The 21,173-nt window shown below is 41.2% G+C and overlaps 1 protein-coding gene across 4 annotated transcripts in view; it reads right to left on the bottom strand.

Annotated features, from left to right (window-relative positions):
- Positions 1–5,313: 5,313 nt before the first annotated feature.
- LOC127445925 (immunoglobulin-like and fibronectin type III domain-containing protein 1) overlaps positions 5,314–21,173 on the bottom strand; it is a 53,041-nt gene continuing 37,181 nt past the window's right edge. For all 4 annotated transcript variants that reach the window (XM_051706425.1, XM_051706427.1, XM_051706426.1 and 1 more), the window contains 9 exons: positions 20,875–21,171; positions 20,575–20,754; positions 20,366–20,494; positions 19,759–20,067; positions 19,559–19,644; positions 14,084–14,276; positions 13,395–13,691; positions 12,536–12,862; positions 5,314–5,922 (listed from right to left, as the gene is read on the bottom strand). In XM_051706425.1, the coding sequence (XP_051562385.1) occupies positions 5,918–5,922; positions 12,536–12,862; positions 13,395–13,691; positions 14,084–14,276; positions 19,559–19,644; positions 19,759–20,067; positions 20,366–20,494; positions 20,575–20,754; positions 20,875–21,171 (1,823 nt within the window). In that variant the 3' untranslated portion in view covers positions 5,314–5,917. The remainder of the gene's footprint in view (positions 5,923–12,535; positions 12,863–13,394; positions 13,692–14,083; positions 14,277–19,558; positions 19,645–19,758; positions 20,068–20,365; positions 20,495–20,574; positions 20,755–20,874; positions 21,172–21,173) is intronic.

The raw sequence follows: 21,173 nt of genomic DNA, 5'->3' as shown, positions 1-21,173 counted from the left end.
GCTATCTTGTTTCAAACAAGGATCTTTTTAGCTGAAGCAGCCTCCACTTTAGATTTAACAAACTCATCATATTCCTTTCTGTGTTGAGCTTTAAGGTGAGCAATCAAGTACGTTGAAAGTGTTCAGAGTTTTAAAGGTTGTTCCACCTTGTGAAATTCTAAAAGTACAAAGTCAGGAAATAATCAGCCCTGATAATCAGCTGTTTTTAAACAGTCAGCCAATGTCCGATAGTACATAAATATGTAATTGCTTTTATTGGCTGATGCTGATGTTTGGCTGATACATCGGTGCATCTCTGTTCAGATTTGTCAAGCAATTCAAATCACATCCTTGTGGTAATTGTAGACCTTATTGAAACTTGTTAGCAAAGTATGTTTGAAAGCAAATTAATGGTTTTACATTTGAGGTATGAATTGGTGTAATTTATGTTGTAGATCAAACCTCTTCAAGTAATGTTAACCATAGACCTTATTTTACTCATAAACAATTTTTTTTCAAATTCCTGTTTAACACACACACACATATATATATATATTAAAATACCCTAAATTGAAACCCTTTTGAACACTAGGCTAAGTGTACACTTAGTAGTCAAATTCTAGACATAGACATGTGTTATTAGAAATGCTATGATACCGATATATAGAAAGGTTGCTCCTTTCTATAGGAAAGTAATTGAATGCAATGGTACACTGAGAACTTCCTGTTATAACTGTATAGCATGTGCTCAGTGGTGTGAGTCAAGTAGCCCTGCATGTTTTTGTCTGTTATAGGTCACATACCTCATAAAACTATCAATCAAAATGTTGCCTCTGACGCACACCTTCATCTCAAATGCAGTGTGTCTACATTTTTCAAGAGTTCCATTTCTTCATGATCTCCTATCATAGTAATACAGTTCCCAAATGTGCTTCATAGTTGTCAGATTAAAGGTTTCGTAAACAATGTCATTGGTAATCCTTTAATATTTCTATCATCTCTTTGTGGCAGCTAGCAGCCTTGGGGATAAATCTTGTTATATCCTTCATTATCCCTTATAATTCTCAAAATAAATGTAATTATTATAGTTGTTTCTGGCATAAATCTATTTTATGTACATAAATATACATGTATGCATATGAAAAGAAATATAGACTGTTCGGAATGGAATATGAGCTTATACTACATGGTACTTCTTTTACTACTGTACAGTATACTACCTACAATTTGATTTAAATAGTATGCAAAATATTATGATTTTCATAACTGTAGTATGTTACATTTTTGTAGTATGCCACGTTACCTCATCACGTTGCATGTGAGTGTTGTTCATTTATCATCTTGGAAATAAATAGTTATTTTACATTTTATTTAACAGTTTTTTGAAAAAAAAATTAAAGATTTTTGCAGTCCAATCAAAAAATGGGTCAAAACAGAGATTTCAGTATTACTTTTGTAATTACTTTTACTTTACCATATTAAACATTTTACATATGGAAATTTTTCCTTGTGAAAATATACACAAGTATTTACATGGACCACCACCAGCAATGTAAAAATTATTAGAAAGAACTGTAATCATACCAACATAAATAAGGTGTTGATTCACTGTGTAAGCAGTAAATCAAGTTTATCTGTAGACAGCTTCTTCTTATCGGGGATAACCATATTTGCAGGAGATGAAAAATGCCATGACTAGCAACAGAGACATATGATTGATTTATTCATATGCCCAAGGGATGCCTGCAAGGGGTTGTGACCTGATATGTCAACCCCCAACTAATGAAACCACAGGTTCTCCTACAGTACTAGTTCGACATTTTTTAAGTAATATTTTCTGACTTGTGAATTTTTTCTTCTCGTACCCTTACACTGGCCTTAAAGGGATAGTTTTTATTTTTGGGTAAATATTTGGGTAATATTGCCCGCTGAGTTTTAAATGTAACTATTTGAACATAAAGAACATTTTTAGAACAGTTATCATTTATGGATGTTGTGGTTAAATATGTCATCATCACTAACAGTGGGTGTTTCTTCAACTTCAGGCACTTCACACTGTGGATTTGCAGAAAGTAAAGTCTCGTTTAAACATTTTTCAAACTCTTTGTCATTTTTTTTTTTTTTCTGAAAGTCATGAAAATTCCCACTGCAGTGTAATTTCCAAAAATGAAACATTAAAAAAATTACATTAAATTTTTGGTGGAAAGAATATATATATATATATATATATATATATATATATATATATATATATATATATATTTTTTTTTACATTTTTGAAATAAAATGGTCGAATTGCTCAGGCTTATTTCATAGCTAACATTTTATGTGTCTTAAAATAATGTTTTCCCACTTTTTGCATAATTTTGCTAAATAATTTTCCAAAACATTAGAAATGACACTCAATAAAAATATTTTACTCACAAGTAACATTTACGTTGAATTTTTTTGTTTTCAGTTGTCTCATATTTAATCTCAAGCATGCTCTTCACTGATGCTTTTGTCAGCAAGTACACTAACTTTAAAATAAAAAAAAAAACTTTATTAGGGGCAAAATTGTATGGTGTGGTTACGCAGTTGATGCCACAACTGTGGTTCAGTCATTGAAAAAGTTTATTTTATTTCACTCTTTGTTTAGATTATCATAGTTTAAAATCTGTATTAATTTGTATTTTCATAAATTTCATAGTTTAATACTGAAATTTTTTTTGCATAACAGTCACATTGTTAAAATCCATTGACATCATGAAAGAACTTTTTCTGCTCCATTGCCAATCACAAAACACATGTAGTAGATGGGAAGTTGCCAGATTTTTTGAATCTGCATGGATGATGCCATCAGTTTTGAGCAAATTCCCTAATCCTTACATTAACAGTATGGATACATGATCAAAGACAGAGCAGCCTTTTATCCAATCATATGCACTGATCCAAGGAATATTAGGATAATTAGGAAATCCCAAGCTATGCTGATTGGCCAATGCATTGTTCCATCATTCTGCATATGATCTAGCATTAAAGTACAATTACTAAAGATTGTGACTAGAACTTACTTGTAAAGTGTGTCTTGTGCGCTTTGTTCAGCTTTGAGTGTAGACTCTTCACCTTTGCCACCTCTGCTTGAGATGGCCCTTAAAGGTGTCCTGTTGCTCCTTGGGGGCAATGGCTGAAGGATAGACTTACCCTTGAGCACTGAACAAAGATGTGAGGGTGACTCCTCCCTTTGATACTGAATCAGGCTGGAGAATGCAGCAGAGAGTGTCTTAAAACTATGCTCTCAAAAACAGGCAACTGGTATTCCAGGAGAAAGTGTCCAGCATAGCAGTGACATTGAAGGGAAAAGCTTCCTTAAATGATGCATCAAGAAAGGTAAGCTGGAGCTACCCTTGAACCATAATGAAAACAGTGATATTGATTCTTGTTCCCCAAGAAATGTGCACTATTTGTGGATATATTTGTAAATACTTGTAAATATATGCCTACTGTATTTGTGTACTGTTTCAAAAATACTAAATGCGTATAACAAAATATAAGCAATACCAAGTAGTTTTCATATACAACAAAAAGTTTTAGAAGAAATAAGATAAAGCATGTGTTTTGATGCTTATCAAAATATTTAATGTATATGCCATGGTGGTTTGGATATCTAATATAATGCTAAATGATTCCTTAGGATTTCTTGGATACAATTGTATGCATGGGCAAAATATCTCTAAAAGCTTTAATTGGCCAAGACCAGACATCTTCTGTGCCTGTTGGATGTGAGTTTGAAAATACATTGGTATGACCATGCCAGGGCATTATGGCCCATATATGGATCAGAAGCAATAGAAATCATAACTCATCTTGACATAGTGACTCATATGTGTGACATACTGTATGCACATGAGCACATGCATAACTACACCACAGGAGCTGAGTACTGATGTTAAATTTACTGCGCACTGGCTCACGCAATTCTAGCAATTTAGTGGCAGCATAATTCTCTGACCAAATATAGCAAGGACAGAATGTTCAGGCTTTACTTTTGTAAGTAAACCTTTATGGGTTATGAGTTATGAATTATCATATGTGTTCATATGTGTTCATACATCCATATAATATTTCTCTCTATTTTATGTATTTTTCTGAATGAATGTTTACTTGTATAAAAAATGCAGCTCTTCAGAATTTATGCAGTAATTGGACCCTTATTCCTGGTGAATTATTTAGCAGATGTGTACTGATAATTTGTAATGATGATAAATAACTATGCAAATACAGTAATTGTCTATGGGTCATTCCTACTATGCCGTATATGTTCATGTCCCCATCATATACGAATGTCTTAATATATTGGATATGTCTTAATATATTAGATAAAATATTTAAAAAAAATTAAAAGAAGATGATCCAATTATTATATTTTTTTATCATAACAATTAAGTTAAAATTATTTAAAAGTGGATTTTAAATAACTTCACAATTTTGGTTTGAGCAGGTGTTGCCATTTTATCATATCCCTGGGTGCCATGCACTAGCTTCTAATTTGAAAAACTGGCCATTCATTATTTCCAGGTATTTCTTTTTTTTCTTTTTTTTTTTTTTTTTTTTATGAATTATTTCATGTGTTGTGGTATTAGCTGTTTATTTTCACCCTAAAACATTCCATTTTTTTTTAAATAAAATTATAGAAATAGGTATGATATATATATATATATACACAACATCAAAACCACCTGCCTTATATTGTGTAGCTCCCCCCTGTGCCACCAAAACAGTTATCTGAGTTACCGTAGACTTTGTCAGTTCGAACCAGTATGGCCATTCTCTGTTGACCTCTCTCATCAACAAGGCATTTCTGTCCACAGAACTGCCGCTCACTGGATGTTTTTGGCACCATTCAGAGTAAATTCTAAAGACTGTTGTGCGTGAAAATCCCAGGAAATCAGCAGTTACACAAATACTCAAACCAGCCCATCTGGCACCAACAATCATGCCACAGTCCAAATCAATGAGATCACATTTTTCCCCATTCTGATGATCATTCTGATGGGTGAACATTAACTGAAGCTCCTGACCCATATCTGCTTGATTTTATGCACTGCACTGCTGCCACATGATTGGCTGATTAGATAATCGCATGGATAACTGCTGGTTCCAGATGGGCTGGTTTGAGTATTTCTGTAACTGCTGATCTCCTGGGATTTTCACGTACAACAGTCTCTAGAACTTACTCCGAATGGTGCCAAAAACAAAAAACATCTAGTGAACGGAAGTTAGAGTTTAAAATGTAATGCATAACAGGAATGACCACTATCTTCAAGTGCATTGTTTAGTAACCCATGCCAGTCATGAAATTGAATCTTTTATTTACACCAAGCCATTTCCTATGACAAAGAATATTGGAGTCTTTGCAAAAGCTCTTAATAGTGTTTTTTTTTTTTTTTTTAGCATTTCAATACTAGCTAAACTAAAAAGATGGGTGTGAGCAGATCAACAAACATTTTACACTTATTTTGTCCCTAAATGTTAATATAGTGTAATTGCATTTGTGAAAGTGTCAAAGAGCAAGGTAAATACAAACAACAATAAAACTAAGTTCAAAGTCATTGTCAAACATGTTTAGGTTAGCACAACATATTAAGCATCAGCCACCGTAGTAGCAGCTCCCAAAAAGCAGATCTTTTTCATGTAAAAGAAGACTGTCACGTTTTCATGCAGTTTACAGTAATACAATACACAATCTTTCACATGCATTTGATTCTTATCACCAGTCCGAAGTTGTGTCTAATTAGGCTGCATATTGTAGTGCATTTCCACATGCCAAAAAATATTTGGTTTTCTTTTTCACAGAAGTACTCAATACTGCACTTCTAAAAAGAGCCTGGAATCCACAAAAACAACAAAATGATGACTTGCAAAAGGTATGATTTGACAACCTTATGACTTCATGGTTTTATTCTGAAAAACAAACAGAAAAGCATGGTTAATACATTATATTCAATTTATTTACAATTTTATGTACAAATATTTCTACATGTGCTGAATTTAATGTTGTAACTTAATATACAGTACATGAACATATTGATAAACATACTTAAAACATACATATATTAGAAAAGCATGTTTTGTGGCATATTTACTGGGAACACTGTGAATTGAGCATAGCAAGGACTTGGGATGTCCACCTATCTAGCTGAAAAGACCAGCTTGGACCAGCATGAATTTCTATGTTCTGATTTGTGCTTGTTTAGTTCTGGTTTAGGTGGTTGACCAACATAGCCATGCTCAGAGGTGGGTAGAGTAGCCAAAAACTGTACTCAAGTAAACGTAAAGTACAGTTTAAAGTACAGTTACTTAAAAAAATAAAATAATAATTACTCAAGTAGAAGTAAAAGTACCAAATAAATAATTACTTGAGTAAGAAAGTATCCAATTAAAAGAGTAACTAATGGACATTAACTCTCTTATAAATTACATAATACACATTTAACATGTATTATAGTATTATTATTTTTATGATTATTATTATAAATGGAAATTATGTCATCATTCACCATCATGTTGTTCCAAACCCATATGACTTTCTTTCTTCCATGCAACATAGAATGTTTAGACAGATTTAGACATAATGTTTGCCTGAGTCACTGTTTACTTTCAGTGAATGTGTTTTTTGTTTTTTTCTCCATATTTTGTAAGTGAATGGTGACTGAGTCTGTGAGTCCCTAACATTCTGTCTAACATCTTTTGTGTTCCACAGAATACAGAAGATCACACCAGTTTGGAACAACACGAGGGTAGGGAAATGACGACAGAATATTACATTATGGCTGAGCTATCACTTTAAAGGGATATATATATATGTACATATTCTGGCTAACTTTGTTTTCATTGATATTAAAGTGGGTAATTGACATGAAATTTTAAGCATTGTTATCAGTGTCCTGCTGTGTGACACATCATTTTATGATCTTTTATAACTATATATACATATATAATTTATTATTATTATAATACGTGTTGTTTCCACAACCTCATATTAACTAAGATAATAGTTAATTTGCACTTCTAAAAAAAAAGTTGAAAGGTGATTAAGATCTTTAAAAACTTTGAAGAAATGCTGACTTGTCACAGCACCTAAAATAACAATTTTCCCTTGAACTTTCATGTACATTTTAACCTAACATCTGTATGTATGGAAAAAAGTTTTCAGACATGTTATTTGTCTGAGCCATAAAGTGCTTATTTTTAGTGCTTTCTCTAAAACAAAAATACAGTTTTATATGTTTTAAAGTTATGACAATTTTTGCACTGGTGGGGGCCAATGTCATGAATAGAAGTCAATAAAAAAGTCGTTTTTTGTTTTTTTCCAAACAAATTTGAAATTGAGCCGCAAAATGAAATCAATGAGCCGGTGTGTTGCGGGCCAGGTTTGGTGGGCCACTCTGGGCCAGAAAGTTCAGGGCCACTTTTTTAGTCCCAGTCCACCCCTGCTGCTCATGACATGCGGGACGTGGGACAAAGTGCACTGATATATTGCTGCACTGTTTTAAAAATGTACATTTAAAAACTGATGTCACAATAGCCCATATTTACAGAATCACTCTAAAAATGACCATCACCATGTCACAGAAAAGCCCTCGTTATCATTAGAGCCACAACTTACCTCAACATGCTGCCTTAAGTTGGAGCTTAAATTTTAATCTTAAAATATATCCACTTGTCTTGGTATTAAATGAAGGCATTGCATGACGGAACTATTCTTTTTTCACTGTGCAGAGCGAAGAAAGTATTTCACTTTGTTTGAAGAGCTCGATGCTGCAGCAGTGATGGACTCGGCTTGAGTTACAGTCTGTGACAGCGCGCACAGCTGTGTGATAGGGCTGGGCGATAGGACGATGTAATCGGATATCGGCGATGTCTTACGAAGATCACGATGCCAATTCCGAACAGACATGATCAACAATGTCGGGAAATGGCAAAACCATAGATATGGGAAGTCGGCAAATACAGGTGCATCTCAATAAATTAGAATGTCGTGGAAAAGTTCATTTATTTCAGTAATTCAACTCAAATTGTGAAACTGGTGTATTAAATAAATTCAATGCACACAGACTGAAGTAGTTTAAGTCTTTGGTTCTTTTAATTGTGATGATTTTGGCTCACATTTAACAAAAACCCACCAATTCACTATCTCAACAAATTAGAATATGGTGACATGCCAATCAGCTAATCAACTCAAAACACCTGCAAAGGTTTCCTGAGCCTTCAAAATGGTCTCTCAGTTTGGTTCACTAGGCTACACAATCATGGGGAAGACTGCTGATCTGACAGTTGTCCAGAAGACAATCATTGACACCCTTCACAAGGAGGGTAAGCCACAAACATTCATTGCCAAAGAAGCTGGCTGTTCACAGAGTGCTGTATCCAAGCATGTTAACAGAAAGTTGAGTGGAAGGAAAAAGTGTGGAAGAAAAAGATGCACAACCAACCGAAACAACCGCAGCCTTATGATTGTCAAGCAAAATCAATTCAAGAATTTGGGTGAACTTCACAAGGAATGGACTGAGGCTGGGGTTAAGGCATCAACCACACACAGACATGTCAAGGAATTTGGCTACAGTTGTCGTATTCCTCTTGTTAAGCCACTCCTGAACCACAGACAACGTCAGAGGCGTCTTACCTGGGCTAAGGAGAAGAAGAACTGGACTGTTGCCCAGTGTTCCAAAGTCCTCTTTTCAGATGAGAGCAAGTTTTGTATTTCATTTGGAAACCAAGGTCCTAGAGTCTGGAGGAAGGGTTGAGAAGCTCATAGCCCAAGTTGCTTGAAGTCCAGTGTTAAGTTTCCACAGTCTGTGATGATTTGTGGTGCAATGTCATCTGCTGGTGTTGGTCCATTGTGTTTTTTGAAAACCAAAGTCACTGCACCCATTTACCAAGAAATTTTGGAGCACTTCAGGCTTCCTTCTGCTGACCAGCTTTTTAAAGATGCTGATTTCATTTTCCAGCAGGATTTTGCACCTGCCCACACTGCCAAAAGCACCAAAAGTTGGTTAAATGACCATGGTGTTGGCGTGCTTGACTGGCCAGCAAACTCACCAGACCTGAACCCCATAGAGAATCTATGGGGTATTGTCAAGAGGAAAATGAGAAACAAGAGACCAAAAAATGCAGATGAGCTGAAGGCCACTGTCAAAGAAACCTGGGCTTCCATACCACCTCAGCAGTGCCACAAACAGATCACCTCCATGCCACGCCGAATTGAGGCAGTAATTAAAGCAAAAGGAGCCCCTACCAAGTGTTGAGTACATATACAGTAAATGAACATACTTTCCAGAAGGCCAACAATTCACTAAAAATGTTTTTTTTTATTGGTCTTATGATGTATTCTAATTTGTTGAGATAGTGAATTGGTGGGTTTTTGTTAAATGTGAGTCAAAATCATCACAATTAAAAGAAACAAAGACTTAAACTACTTCAGTCTGTGTGCACTGAATTTATTTAATACACGAGTTTCACAATTTGAGTTGAATTACTGAAATAAATGAACTTTTCCACGACATTCTAATTTATTGAGATGCACCTGTATATTAAACTGTGACCAGGGTGTGCAATTAGCACCCGCCACCCGGCATATGCGACAAGCCTGAATCCAGTTCGCGAGCTCCTCGTCCAAATGTATTTCATGCGGGTAATTTTGCTCATCTACCCGCAACAGGAGGGCGACCTGCTGCAAGACGTCTCGGAGTGACACATGACAAGAAATGCTGTTAGTCACAAAGACATGCGCTTGAAGAAACACACTTTATTATATTTTTAAGAACCGACAAAAGAAAAGCCATCAATGCTTTTTTATGCCCATTTTAGGATATCGCATAAAATCTGCTGGATGGAAACACCAAGATGCGAGTAAAATCTCCAAAATGCGCATGGAAATCATATACACTCACTTGAGGTGGACACATTTTTTATTCGATAAGAAGAAATGCACATAAACTATTATGGAAACACATTTACAGAATAAACTCTTATTGAATTTAACAGGAGTACAAGATGCGCATCAAAAAAATAATGTGACTGAATAATTCATTCATAACTGGATGAACCAGCAGACCAATCATCGCAACTGAATTGTTGCCATGGTCATTCTGAAATGCTGGTGTCCTAAAAATCTAAAGCCTGCATAGAGTTTGCAGAGCAAATAAGTTAAACACAAACCTACACTTTTTCCAGAAGAGCAGGCAAGTATCGCTAAAATATTTTTTACATATCGCCAAGCCCTACTGTGTTAACTTCCGCAGTCGTAAAAGTCCCATTCAGTAATCTCTCAATAAATTATTCATTAATTAAAATTAAACCCAGTAATGTCACGATAGGAACGCCGCCCATTGTAACTAAGTAAAAGTTATTTTTTCATTCGAGTGAGAGTAAAATGTACCCACTTTTAAACCTACTCTAAAAGTAAATTTTTTCCAAAAAGTCACTCAAGTAAATGTAACGAAGTAAACGCAGCGCGCTACTACCCTCCTCTGGCCATGCTGTTTACAAGCAAAAAAAACAATAATATTGATATATCCATTATTGATTGGCAAGTTATTTTATCGAAATACTGTATTTTTGAGGCATCAATATATTAACATTTGCCGACATTTAAATTAGTAGCCTTATTTGCATGCTTTCCAATTCAGTCAGTTGGCCTTTTTAATGTAGCCTGGCATAATAGTGTTGGGAGACCTCAAGAGGGTGACATAACATTTACTGAGAAGCGGACAAAGCACAGGTTTCACAACATAGGACCCATTGTTGCGGTACAGGTGGCAATCCAAACTAAGTTGTGGATCTAGTCACCATATATACACAAAAGTTATGAAGGTTTTTGTACTTCTTCAAGAATGAACAAAGTGAAGTTGATGAGTTTGCAGGTTAGTGTATGAAACTGGTGTAACTGTGTAAACTGAACGATTAGAAATTATGATGCAATTTCTCTGCATGTAGCTTTGAATAGGTTTAATTGAAGCTGTCAAACTACAAAAAGACATACTTGTGACTGAAAATACATTGTGTAGGCTATATGAAAGATGTACAAAACTTATCATCCAGTGATGCCTAGAGTAAATAATCTTTGTCTTTTGATAATTATTTGGATCCAATTTAATGGAAAACTATGAGAGTCGAGCTCAGTGGTACTGCAGAATTTTGTGCAGCCTCCAGAGATGGTGAGCGGCGGCAGTAGCGTTATGTGTACTTTTGTAGAAAATAACTGTTTTGAATTTTAGAATGTGCCATGTCGTCAGCAAGACATGTCTGGTGTGTGACACCCTATAATTTACCCTGTTGCTCACACTTTACCAAAGTTGTGTTGAGAAAAATGTCTGAAGAGACAAAGACTATTGTACAATGAATAGCCCTATTTATATCTGAAAAATTCATCAGGAAAATCAATCCCAAGACTACTGGTCAACCAGCATGATCTTTCTAGTGAACTTGTTTGACTATGGATATCTTCCTGGTTAAGGCCCTTCATTGTACTTCATACAAAATCAAAGAAAAACTGGGTGTGACATCATTTAGAACAAAATCTGGCCAAAAAAGGTGTTTTTGCATTCGTTTTGGTGGTTCGTAACAGCTCCCTTGGGCGAACTTTAAGGAAAACTTATAACTGGCTGCTAACTCAGCTTCTTTCTGCCATTGGTCCATGTCATCAGTAGGTATGACCTGAAGGTCTACCTACTACTTTGTTTACATTGTTCAGGCAGCATTCAACATGAACACACCGGCTTGCTGAGTTATTAGTGAGCTGGTGCAAATACATCGTTCACATAGAGACATTTTCCAAGACCGTGTCATGCGATATTTTTAAAAAAATTTAATTGTTCTACAAAAGGAATCATATCTACTCAAATACTCTCAAGTGCCCATTCACTCATGTGCCATCTGCAGCGAAAGCCATTCACATATTTGCCCAAAGTAAGATATGCCTCTATCACCATTCCTTTGTCTGTAATCTGAACATTAACACTCTTTTATACATCCATCTTGCAGTAGTAGCAGTGTCATCATAAATTACAATAACAGAGTGTAATCGGCACATATTATGGCAGCTTATAGCATGTTAGCACATTAGCATAATGAATTTAGAATGTAAACGAGACAAATTAAACATTTTTTGCTGCATATGTTACTTTAAATCATCATCGAGTGGTTAAAACCACATCATTTAGAGACCTCATGTGAATTCTTCTCATAGAATAAGGCATAAATTCATAAATAACAATTTTTGTAAGTTTTACATGTAGCATCCTCATATTAAAATGCTCCTCTAAATGCCTCCCACAGCAGTGTAATGGTTGTCTGAACATTTGCAAATTGTATACCGTTGCTCAACTGTTTAGAATTTATTTTTACCCCTGAACAAAGGACGAAGAAGAACTTCTTTAGAAGTATATCGGGCCCTTTAAGCTAGTTAACAAGCCTGGCGGGAACACCATCATCCAAAACACAACATATGTTGGAGATTAGCAATGCTGGTCTTTTCAACAGGGCAGTGTGATGAATTCATTGCTTAAACCCTTACCTCTAACTGTGAGAGTGGTGGAGCACTCTGCTCTTCCTAACGGGTTCTCGGCAATTATTTTGTACTCTCCCGTGTCTTTAAGTCCAACCCTGAGAATGAGCATGGAGCAAACTCCACAGGTGTTGGTGATGTGGTAGTTAGTGTTGGTGTTGAGACTGACATTGTCACGGTACCAGGTAACATGGGGTGTGGGGTTGCCTTTCACGGCGCAGGTCATGTAGCATTCATAACCTTGCGGTGCTGAATGGATTTTTAGTGGGATCATAAACTTTGGAGGCGTCTCCAAGTTGCAGGTCTTAGACTCTGGGATGGTCAACGTGAATTTTTCTGCAAGAGATTAAGCACTTTGATTTTGAGATATCATAACTAAGAAACTTTCAGATCAACTTACAAGGTTGTATACTTCATATGTCAGTAACAAAGACAGACATGATGATGATGCAAATGTATAAATACAACACACTATGGGGGTGGGCGGTAGACCCTGAAGCATCACACTGCATATAGTAGTGATGCATGTGCAAGCATGATGTTCAAAACTAAGTAGACACCCCCTTGTGGCATTATGTCCATAAGACCAGAAATAGCCTATATTGTACCATACATCAGTGGTTCTCAACCAGCGGGTAAAAACCTAAATATTTGCCACAGGTCTGTTCTGATAGGGTCTCAGACAGCATACATTTAGTTACTTTTTTAAGATAAAATGTTTTGGTGCTGTGTTGGGTCACCACTGGATGCTGAAGCAAAACCAGTTGAGAACCACTCCACTTAGTCATTCTGTTGCCTTTACCATATAAAATATTTTCATTGTTAACCAATGTATAAATGCCCACCCTCCCACCACTGTATCACAAACCTTTCTTGCATGTAATTAGCCACTTTGGTGACTCAGAGGGGACAGACAAGCCAATGTCATTTTTGGAGTAGACTCGGAACTGGTATTCTCTCCCTGGCATGATGTTACAGGCTGTGAAGCGGTTGTTAAAGATGCGGTCTCCTACTGTGTGCCAACTCCTCTTGATGGAGTCCCTCTTGGTCACCATGTAATGCAGGCGATCATCACGTTTCTCATCTGGGGATGGTTCCCAGGAAACTGTCACAGTGCCCGGCACATTTTCATCCAACTCCACAGGACCTGGGGGCTTTGGCTCATCTGTATCAAAACAAGCAATAGATCTTTCTAATAAGGATTGGTAGTTCACATGGCTATTAGTGTTACATTCTTCTATAGAGCAAGCATGGCATGAGGATCTTTCACATTCACTATTTTTGTTTTAAAGTTTTTATTGATTAAAGGTCAAAGGCCACATCATCTCTTGCACAGCTGGTGGACCAAGATAGCAATACTATTCACCAGCAAAACCTGGTGAAACCTGTTTGACCAGCTTGGTTTTAATTGTGATGCTGGTTAACCAAGAATGTCTTGATGGTTAAGCTAGTCAAGAAGCCTTGTTGGAACACCAGCATCCAAAAAAATAAGATGCTGGTGACCAGCTATAATTTATTCAGCAAAGTTGACTGGACATACTAATTCCCACATCTTACCTGTAACTCTAATCTCAACACTAAAGGTCTCTTGACCCACAACGTTCTTTATAATGATGGTATAGATTCCTGAATCAGAACGCTCAGAAGATGGGATCAGAATCTGAGATCCTCCTTCAGCATTGCTGACAGTGACACGTTTAGAGACAGGGACACCATCTTTAAGCCAGATGACATCAGGCCATGGGGAAGCCTAGAAAACAGGATAACAATATATTTTATGTACAGCATAGACAGTATAGAAATAATTTTAGATGTGGCCAATTCAAATTATTTATTTAAAAAAAAAAAATTATATTCAGTCTCAAAAAGTATGGTTCCCTATCTGTCACTCACTCGACGTTGGTGTCGATGTAGTGACACTAGGGGTCACTCTTGGGAGCCCGAGACACCTCTGGTCTTTGATAAAAGGCCAATGAAAATTGGTGAGTGGTATTTGCATGCCACTCCCCCGTACATACGGGTATAAAAGGAGCTGGTATGCAACCACTCATTCAGATTTTCTCTTCGGAGCTGAACGGTCATGCTCATTGAGCTGAATATACCTGTTCATTCACCTCTGCTGAATCTGATGGCACATTTCAGTGGCTTCGCCCTCCTCTGCACTGGTGCACTGCAGAGAATGCCCCTGGGCGCTTCGGCAGACAAACTAGAGAGTATATTTTCTGAAAGAGCATTTTTCCCCTCTAAAAGAGTATATTTCTCTAAAAGAGTGCACACACGGAACGTCTTTGTAAAGACACGTCTTTCTAAAGATGCCTTTCCGATTGTGTGTTATTCCTGGTTGCGGTCGTTATCTCTCAACTTCGGATGGTCATGATCGCTGTCTTTCGTGTCTGGGCGCGACCCACATGGAAGCAGCATTTGTGAATGGTTCATGTTCCCACTGCGAGAACATGACCATGGCAATGTTGCAAAAAGAAAGAAAGCAAGCCACCCCAGCGGCTCCCCACCTTGGTCCTTCTACCTATGGGTATGAGGCCAGTGCGGCTAGCACTGGGGGCGATTTAGGGACCCCAATGGGATCATCTCCGCCGGGTATCCCCCCGTGGACCTCCCATTCCCTAGCACGCTCGTCTGCCCCAATCGGGCTTCCGGATGAGTTTGCCGGCTCATCGCGTGGCGAGTCTGGCTTCTTGTTCAGAGCTCGCGAAGATGATGAGCTCTTGAGCGCAGCATCGGAGAGCGGGCTTGTCCAGTTGGACACAGAAGCCTCAGCTGGGCTTCCCCCTTCGGGGATGATCGCCCAGTCACAGGCCGATGCCGAAATGACGGACATGCTTTCCCAGGCGGCCACGAGCGCCGGGCTAGAGTGGAACCCTCCACTCTCCCCTGCACCCTCAACCATTTGATGATTGGTTTCTGGGCTCGCGGCGCCGCTCAAAGCAGCCGCGCCCCGCTCCAGTGCCATTCTTCCTGGAAGTGCATGAGGAGCTGACGAAGTCGTGGGAGGCACCTTTCACTGCCCGGCCCCGACTCCGCAGTTCCCCCGCTCTCACTACCCTCAGTGGCGGTGCGGCCAAGGGCTATACGGCGATTCCCCCGGTGGATAAGGCGCTCGCGGTGCACTTGTGCCACATTTCACCTTGGTCAAGGGCGAAAACACTGCCACCCTGCGCGGAGATCGCTACCCTCCTACGGAAGGACACGATAGAACCTGTCCTTCCAGCCGAGATGAAGAAAGGGTTTTACAACCCCTACTTCATCGTACTGAAAAAAGGTGGTGGGTTGCGGCCAATCTTGGACCTGCGAGTACTGAACCGGGCTTTACACAGACTCCCGTTCAAGATGCTGACACAAAGACGCATTCTGGCGAGCATCCGGCATCAAAATTGGTTTGCGGCGGTAGACCTGAAGGACGCGTACTTTCACGTCTCGATCCTTCCTTGACACAGACCCTTCCTGCAATTCGCGTTCGAGGGTCAGGCGTTTCAGTACAAAGTCCTCCCTTTCAGCCTGTCCCTGTCTCCTCGCGTCTTTACGAAGATCGCAGAGGCTGCCCTTGCCCCATTAAGGGAGGTGGGCATTCGCATTCTCAACTATCTCGACGACTGGCTAATCCTAGCTCACTCTCGAGACGTGTTATGCGCACACAGGGACCTGGTGCTCTCACACCTCAGCCGACTAGGGCTTCGGGTCAACTGGGAAAAAAGCAAGCTCCTCCCGGTTCAGAGCATCTCTTTTCTCGGTTTGGAGTTGGACTCAGTCTCCTTGACGGCGCGCCTTACGAATGAGCGCGCCCAGTCGGTGCTGGCCTGTTTGAAGGCATTCAAGCAGGGAACAGCGGTTCCACTGAAACATTTTCAGAGGCTCCTGGGGCATATGGCATCCTCGGCGGTGGCCACCCCGCTCGGGTTGATGCATATGAGGCCGCTTCAGCACTGGCTCCAGACTCAAGTCCCAAGACAGGTATGGCGCCACGGGACACACCACGTGGCCATTACATCGGTCTGTCACCGTCTTTTCAGCCCTTGGACCAACCTCTCATTTCTACGAGCAGGTCTTCCTCTAGAACTGGTCTCCAGGCGCGTCGTGGTCATGACAGATGCCTCCAAGATGGGCTGGGGCACTGTTTGCAATGGGCACACAGCCACCGGCCTCTGGACGGGTCCGCGACTGCATTGGCACATCAACTGCCTCGAGTTACTAGCAATTCTGCTCGCCCTGCAGAGGTTCTGGCCGTTGATACAGGGCAAGCACGTGTTAGTTCAGACGGACAGCACGGCAGCGGTAGCATATGTCAACCGCCAAGGCGGTTTGCGCTCTCGCTGTATGTCACAACTCGCCCGCCGTCTCCTCCTCCGGAGTCAGCAGCACTTCAAGTCGCTGAGAGCCACTCACATCCCGGGCAACCTCAACACCACAGTGGATGCACTGTCAAGGCAGGTTTCCCTCAAGGGAGAGTGGAGACTCCACCTTCAGGTGGTCCAGCTGATTTGGAGTTGATTCGGAGGGTCACAGGTGGACCTGTTCGCCTCCCAAGAATCCTCCCACTGCCCACTCTGGTACGCCCTCACCGAGGCTCCCCTTGACATAGACGTGCTGGCACACAGCTGGCCCCCTGGCCTACGCAAATATGCATTTCCCCCAGTGAGCCTGCTTGCACAGACCCTGTGCAAGGTCAGGGAGGACGAGGAGCAGGTCGTCCTGGTAGCACCCTACTGGCCCACCCAGACGTGGTTCTCGGACCTCACGCTCCTCACGACAGCTCCCCCCTGGCGAATTCCCCTGAGGAAGGACCTTCTTTCTCAGGGACGGGGCACCCTCTGGCACCCGCGCCCAGACCTCTGGAATCTCCATGTCTGGTCCCTGGACGGGATGCGGAAGACCTAAGCGGCCTACCACCCGCGGTGGTAGACACGATCACTCAGGCTAGGGCCCCCTCTACGAGGCACATGTATGCCTTTAAGTGGCGTCTATTCGCTAAGTGGTGTTCTTCCCGACGCGAAGACCCCCAGAGATGCGCAGTCGGATCAGTGCTTTCTTTCCTGCAGGAGAGGCTGGAAGGGAGGCTGTCCCCCTCCACCTTGAAGGTGTACGTTGCCGCCATAGCAGCACACGGCGACGCAGTTGACGGTAAGTCCTTAGGGAAGCACGTCCTGATCATCAGGTTCCTAAGAGGTGCCAGGAGGCTGAATCCCTCCAGACCGTGCCTCGTTCCCTCATGGGATCTCTCCGTAGTTCTTCAGGGTCTACAGAGAGCCCCCTTTGAGCCTTTACAGTCAGCCGAGCTTAAGGCACTCTCCTTGAAGACTGCCCTCCTGACTGCACTCACTTCCATCAAGAGGGTAGGTGACCTGCAAGCGTTCTCTGTCAGCGAAACGTGCCTGGAGTTCGGTCCGGGTTACTCTCACGTGATCCTGAGACCCTGACCGGGCTATGTGCCCAAGGTTCCCACCACCCCTTTTAGGGACCAGGTGGTGAACCTGCAAGCGCTACCCCAGGAGGAGGCAGACCCAGCCCTGTCATTGCTGTGTCCAGTGCGTGCTTTACACATCTATTTGGATCGCACGCAGAGCTTTAGAGTCTCTGTGCAGCTCTTTGTCTGCTTTGGTGCACAGCGGAAAGGAAGCGCTGTCTCAAAGCAGAGGATCGCCCACTGGCTCGTTGACGCCATAACTGTGGCATATCTCGCCCAAAACATGCCGCCCCCGGTAGGGCTACGAGCCCATTCTACCCGTGGTGTAGCGGCTTCTTGGGCCCTGGCCAGAGGTGCCTCTCTAACAGACACTGAGTAGCGGGCTGGGCAACACCCAACACCTTTACAAGGTTCTACAACCTCCGGGTGGAACCGGTTTCGTCCCAGGTAGTGGCACGCAACACAAGCGGATAAGCCCGGGATAGCTGGCCGGGTGTATTGCTTGCACATAGTGCCTTCCACCTCCCTTTGAGCTGAAGATGTGCGCAGTTAATTCCCAGTAGTGTTCACAAACTTTGTTCCCTGGTTGACTTCCTCCGAGCCCTGTGGCAGTCGAGTCTTCGGAGAGACTCACTGCCGGCCCAGTACACATGCTAACTAAGAGCCCGGTTCTGGGGTAGGTGCTCCGCATGTGGCGGTTCCCTGTAAGGCTAACCCCATGCGATCTATATCCTCCGCTAGTTCGTTTCCCTGCTGGCAAACTGCGTCGTCCTTGGGCAAAGCCCCTCTGCCCCAGTCTCCATGTTTGTAGTAACTCCACTACCTTGAAGGCTCTCCACATGGTTGGAAAGACCATGTGACATATTCTTCCACTTAAATATCCCCCTTCTCTTTGGGCGAGGTGTGGTCTCTGCGGTGTCTTCCCCTTGGGAGGGACACCCCCCGACTAGACCTGGCGGCCCAGTCGGATAATTCCCCTTCTTTTTAGGGAGTGGAAAAAGAGAAGGGAAAAAGAGGCCACGACTGGGTTAAGCCTGTCTCTATCTTTGGGTAGTCGACTTGTCCCCAAAAAGGGTCGTTCGACATTCATAACTGTGTCGGGGGAGGTAACGTGTCGACCTGGTGTGCTGGCTATGAGACACACAGCAAGTCTGCCCACCACACACCGCCAGTTCACGTAACACAGTTCAGCTTTGTGGTGTTTTGAATAGGGACCCCTAGTGTCACTACATCGACACCAATGTCGAGTGAGTGACAGATAGGGAACATCATGGTTACTGGTGTAACCTCCATTCCCTGATGGAGGGAACGAGACGCTGTGTCCCTCCTGCCACAACGCTGAACTACCCGCTTAAATGGCCGGACCTTATATCGGCTCCTCAGCATAAAACCTGAATGAGTGGTTGCATACCAGCTCCTTTTATACCCGTATGTCCGGGGGAGTGACATGCAAATACAACTTGCCAATTTTCATTGGCCTTTTATCAAAGACCAGAGGTGTCTTGGGCTCCCAAGAGTGACCCCTAGTGTCACTACATCGACACCAACATCTCGTTCCCTCCATCAGGGAACGGAGGTTACACCAGTAACCATGACGTTTTATTATTGGCCCATACCTCAAAGTTGATGCTGAATCGTGCAGAATTTCCAGCTCTGACCACCATGAAACTCTTTATGTTAGCATCCGTGAATCTCGGTCTCACTAAGAGCAAAAACAACATTGAGTTGGTTGATACTACAAAAAGTGGATGATCGAAGATGGATATTTTCTTGATTTGTCTTGCTGACCATTGACAATGTAATGTCAGTTATTCACCTGGAGGAGGCATAGCCAAGACATAGTTATCCAGCTCCTGTGGCTCACCCTCTCCACCATCATTGACAGCGATCACTCTAACCCAATACATGCCCATTGATTTCATTCCCTTTACAGTGTATGTGGTCATAATGATAGCATTTGTGTTGCATCTATCCCATTCGGTGTTCTCAGCTGGCCTGACGTCAACAAAGTATCCCTTTGCCTCATCTTGAACACCGGGCTCTACTTTTGGTTTAGTCCAAGACAAGGACAAGGTGTTGTAGGTGGAATCTGTCACTTTGAGGTCTTTGACTTTACCAGGGGGTTCTAATAGGAAACAGAGACAGCATTTACATGTTACATGAAGATTTCAAAAACATGTGACATACCATTAATATAATAGGGCTATATTTTTTTTTAAAGATTACAAGATAAGAGAAGCTTAAGAAGAATTCAAATGAACTATTTCTTTTTTCTGACCTAAATCCACTATTTTTGCATATCTGGAATATGTTTGAAAATGTGGAGCCTTGAGAATAGCTCTGCTGAGAATTCTAATTTACGGAACCACAGTCAGCAATTGTTCCCTCTTTGACATTAATGAGCAACCTTAGAAATGACTCACTTTTTGGATCCCTTGCAAACACAAATTCAGAAGGTGGACTGGGTTCACCAGCTCCAGATATGTTGATGGCTGACACACGGAACTCGTATTCCATTCCTCCAACTACATCTTTTACAGCATATTTCTTTGCTGTGGATGGTAAATGAGAGAAGTTGTCAATAATTTTTAGATAGCTAAAAGTTACTTGTGTAAAAATGTGAGATACAAACTTTTGATTGGTTCCTCTGGTGGATTAACTAGGCCCCACAAGTTGCTGCCCTTCTTGCGTTTCTCCAAATTATAACCCAAAATATTGGTTCCTCCAGTGTTAGTTGGTGGAGTCCATGTCAAGTTTATGCAGTCCTTGAAGGCACTGGCTACTTTAGGAGCAGATGGCGAACCAGGATATGCTGGAAAGTAAGACAAATTACAGGTGCTTGACCATGCTTACTTAAACGAGCCAGGTACTTATTTTCAACAATTACATGAGTTGAGTAAGTTCACCCAAAAATGAAAATTCTGTCATTTACCTTTAGTGCCAGCCTGAACATCCTCAGTCTCCATCAATTCACTGATACCCTCTTCAGTCTGGGCTCTGATACGGTAGCAGTATCTCCTGCCATGGTCAACATCAGAGTCTTTGTAGTAGGCTTTTCCTGGGATCTGGCCTATCTTCTTCCATGTGTTGCGTCCAATTTGATTGCGCTCAAGAATGTAATGTTTAATGGGGCAACCACCATCATCTTTTGGTTGTCTCCACTTGATCTCAATGCAGTTAGAAGATGCTTCAACAATCTCAAGAGGTCCAAGTGGAGGGGTTGGTTTATCT

The sequence above is a fragment of the Myxocyprinus asiaticus genome, chromosome 9 (genome assembly GCF_019703515.2).
Source record: "Myxocyprinus asiaticus isolate MX2 ecotype Aquarium Trade chromosome 9, UBuf_Myxa_2, whole genome shotgun sequence".
Lineage (NCBI taxonomy): Eukaryota > Metazoa > Chordata > Actinopteri > Cypriniformes > Catostomidae > Myxocyprinus > Myxocyprinus asiaticus.
This window is presented reverse-complemented; position numbering and strand designations above follow the sequence as displayed.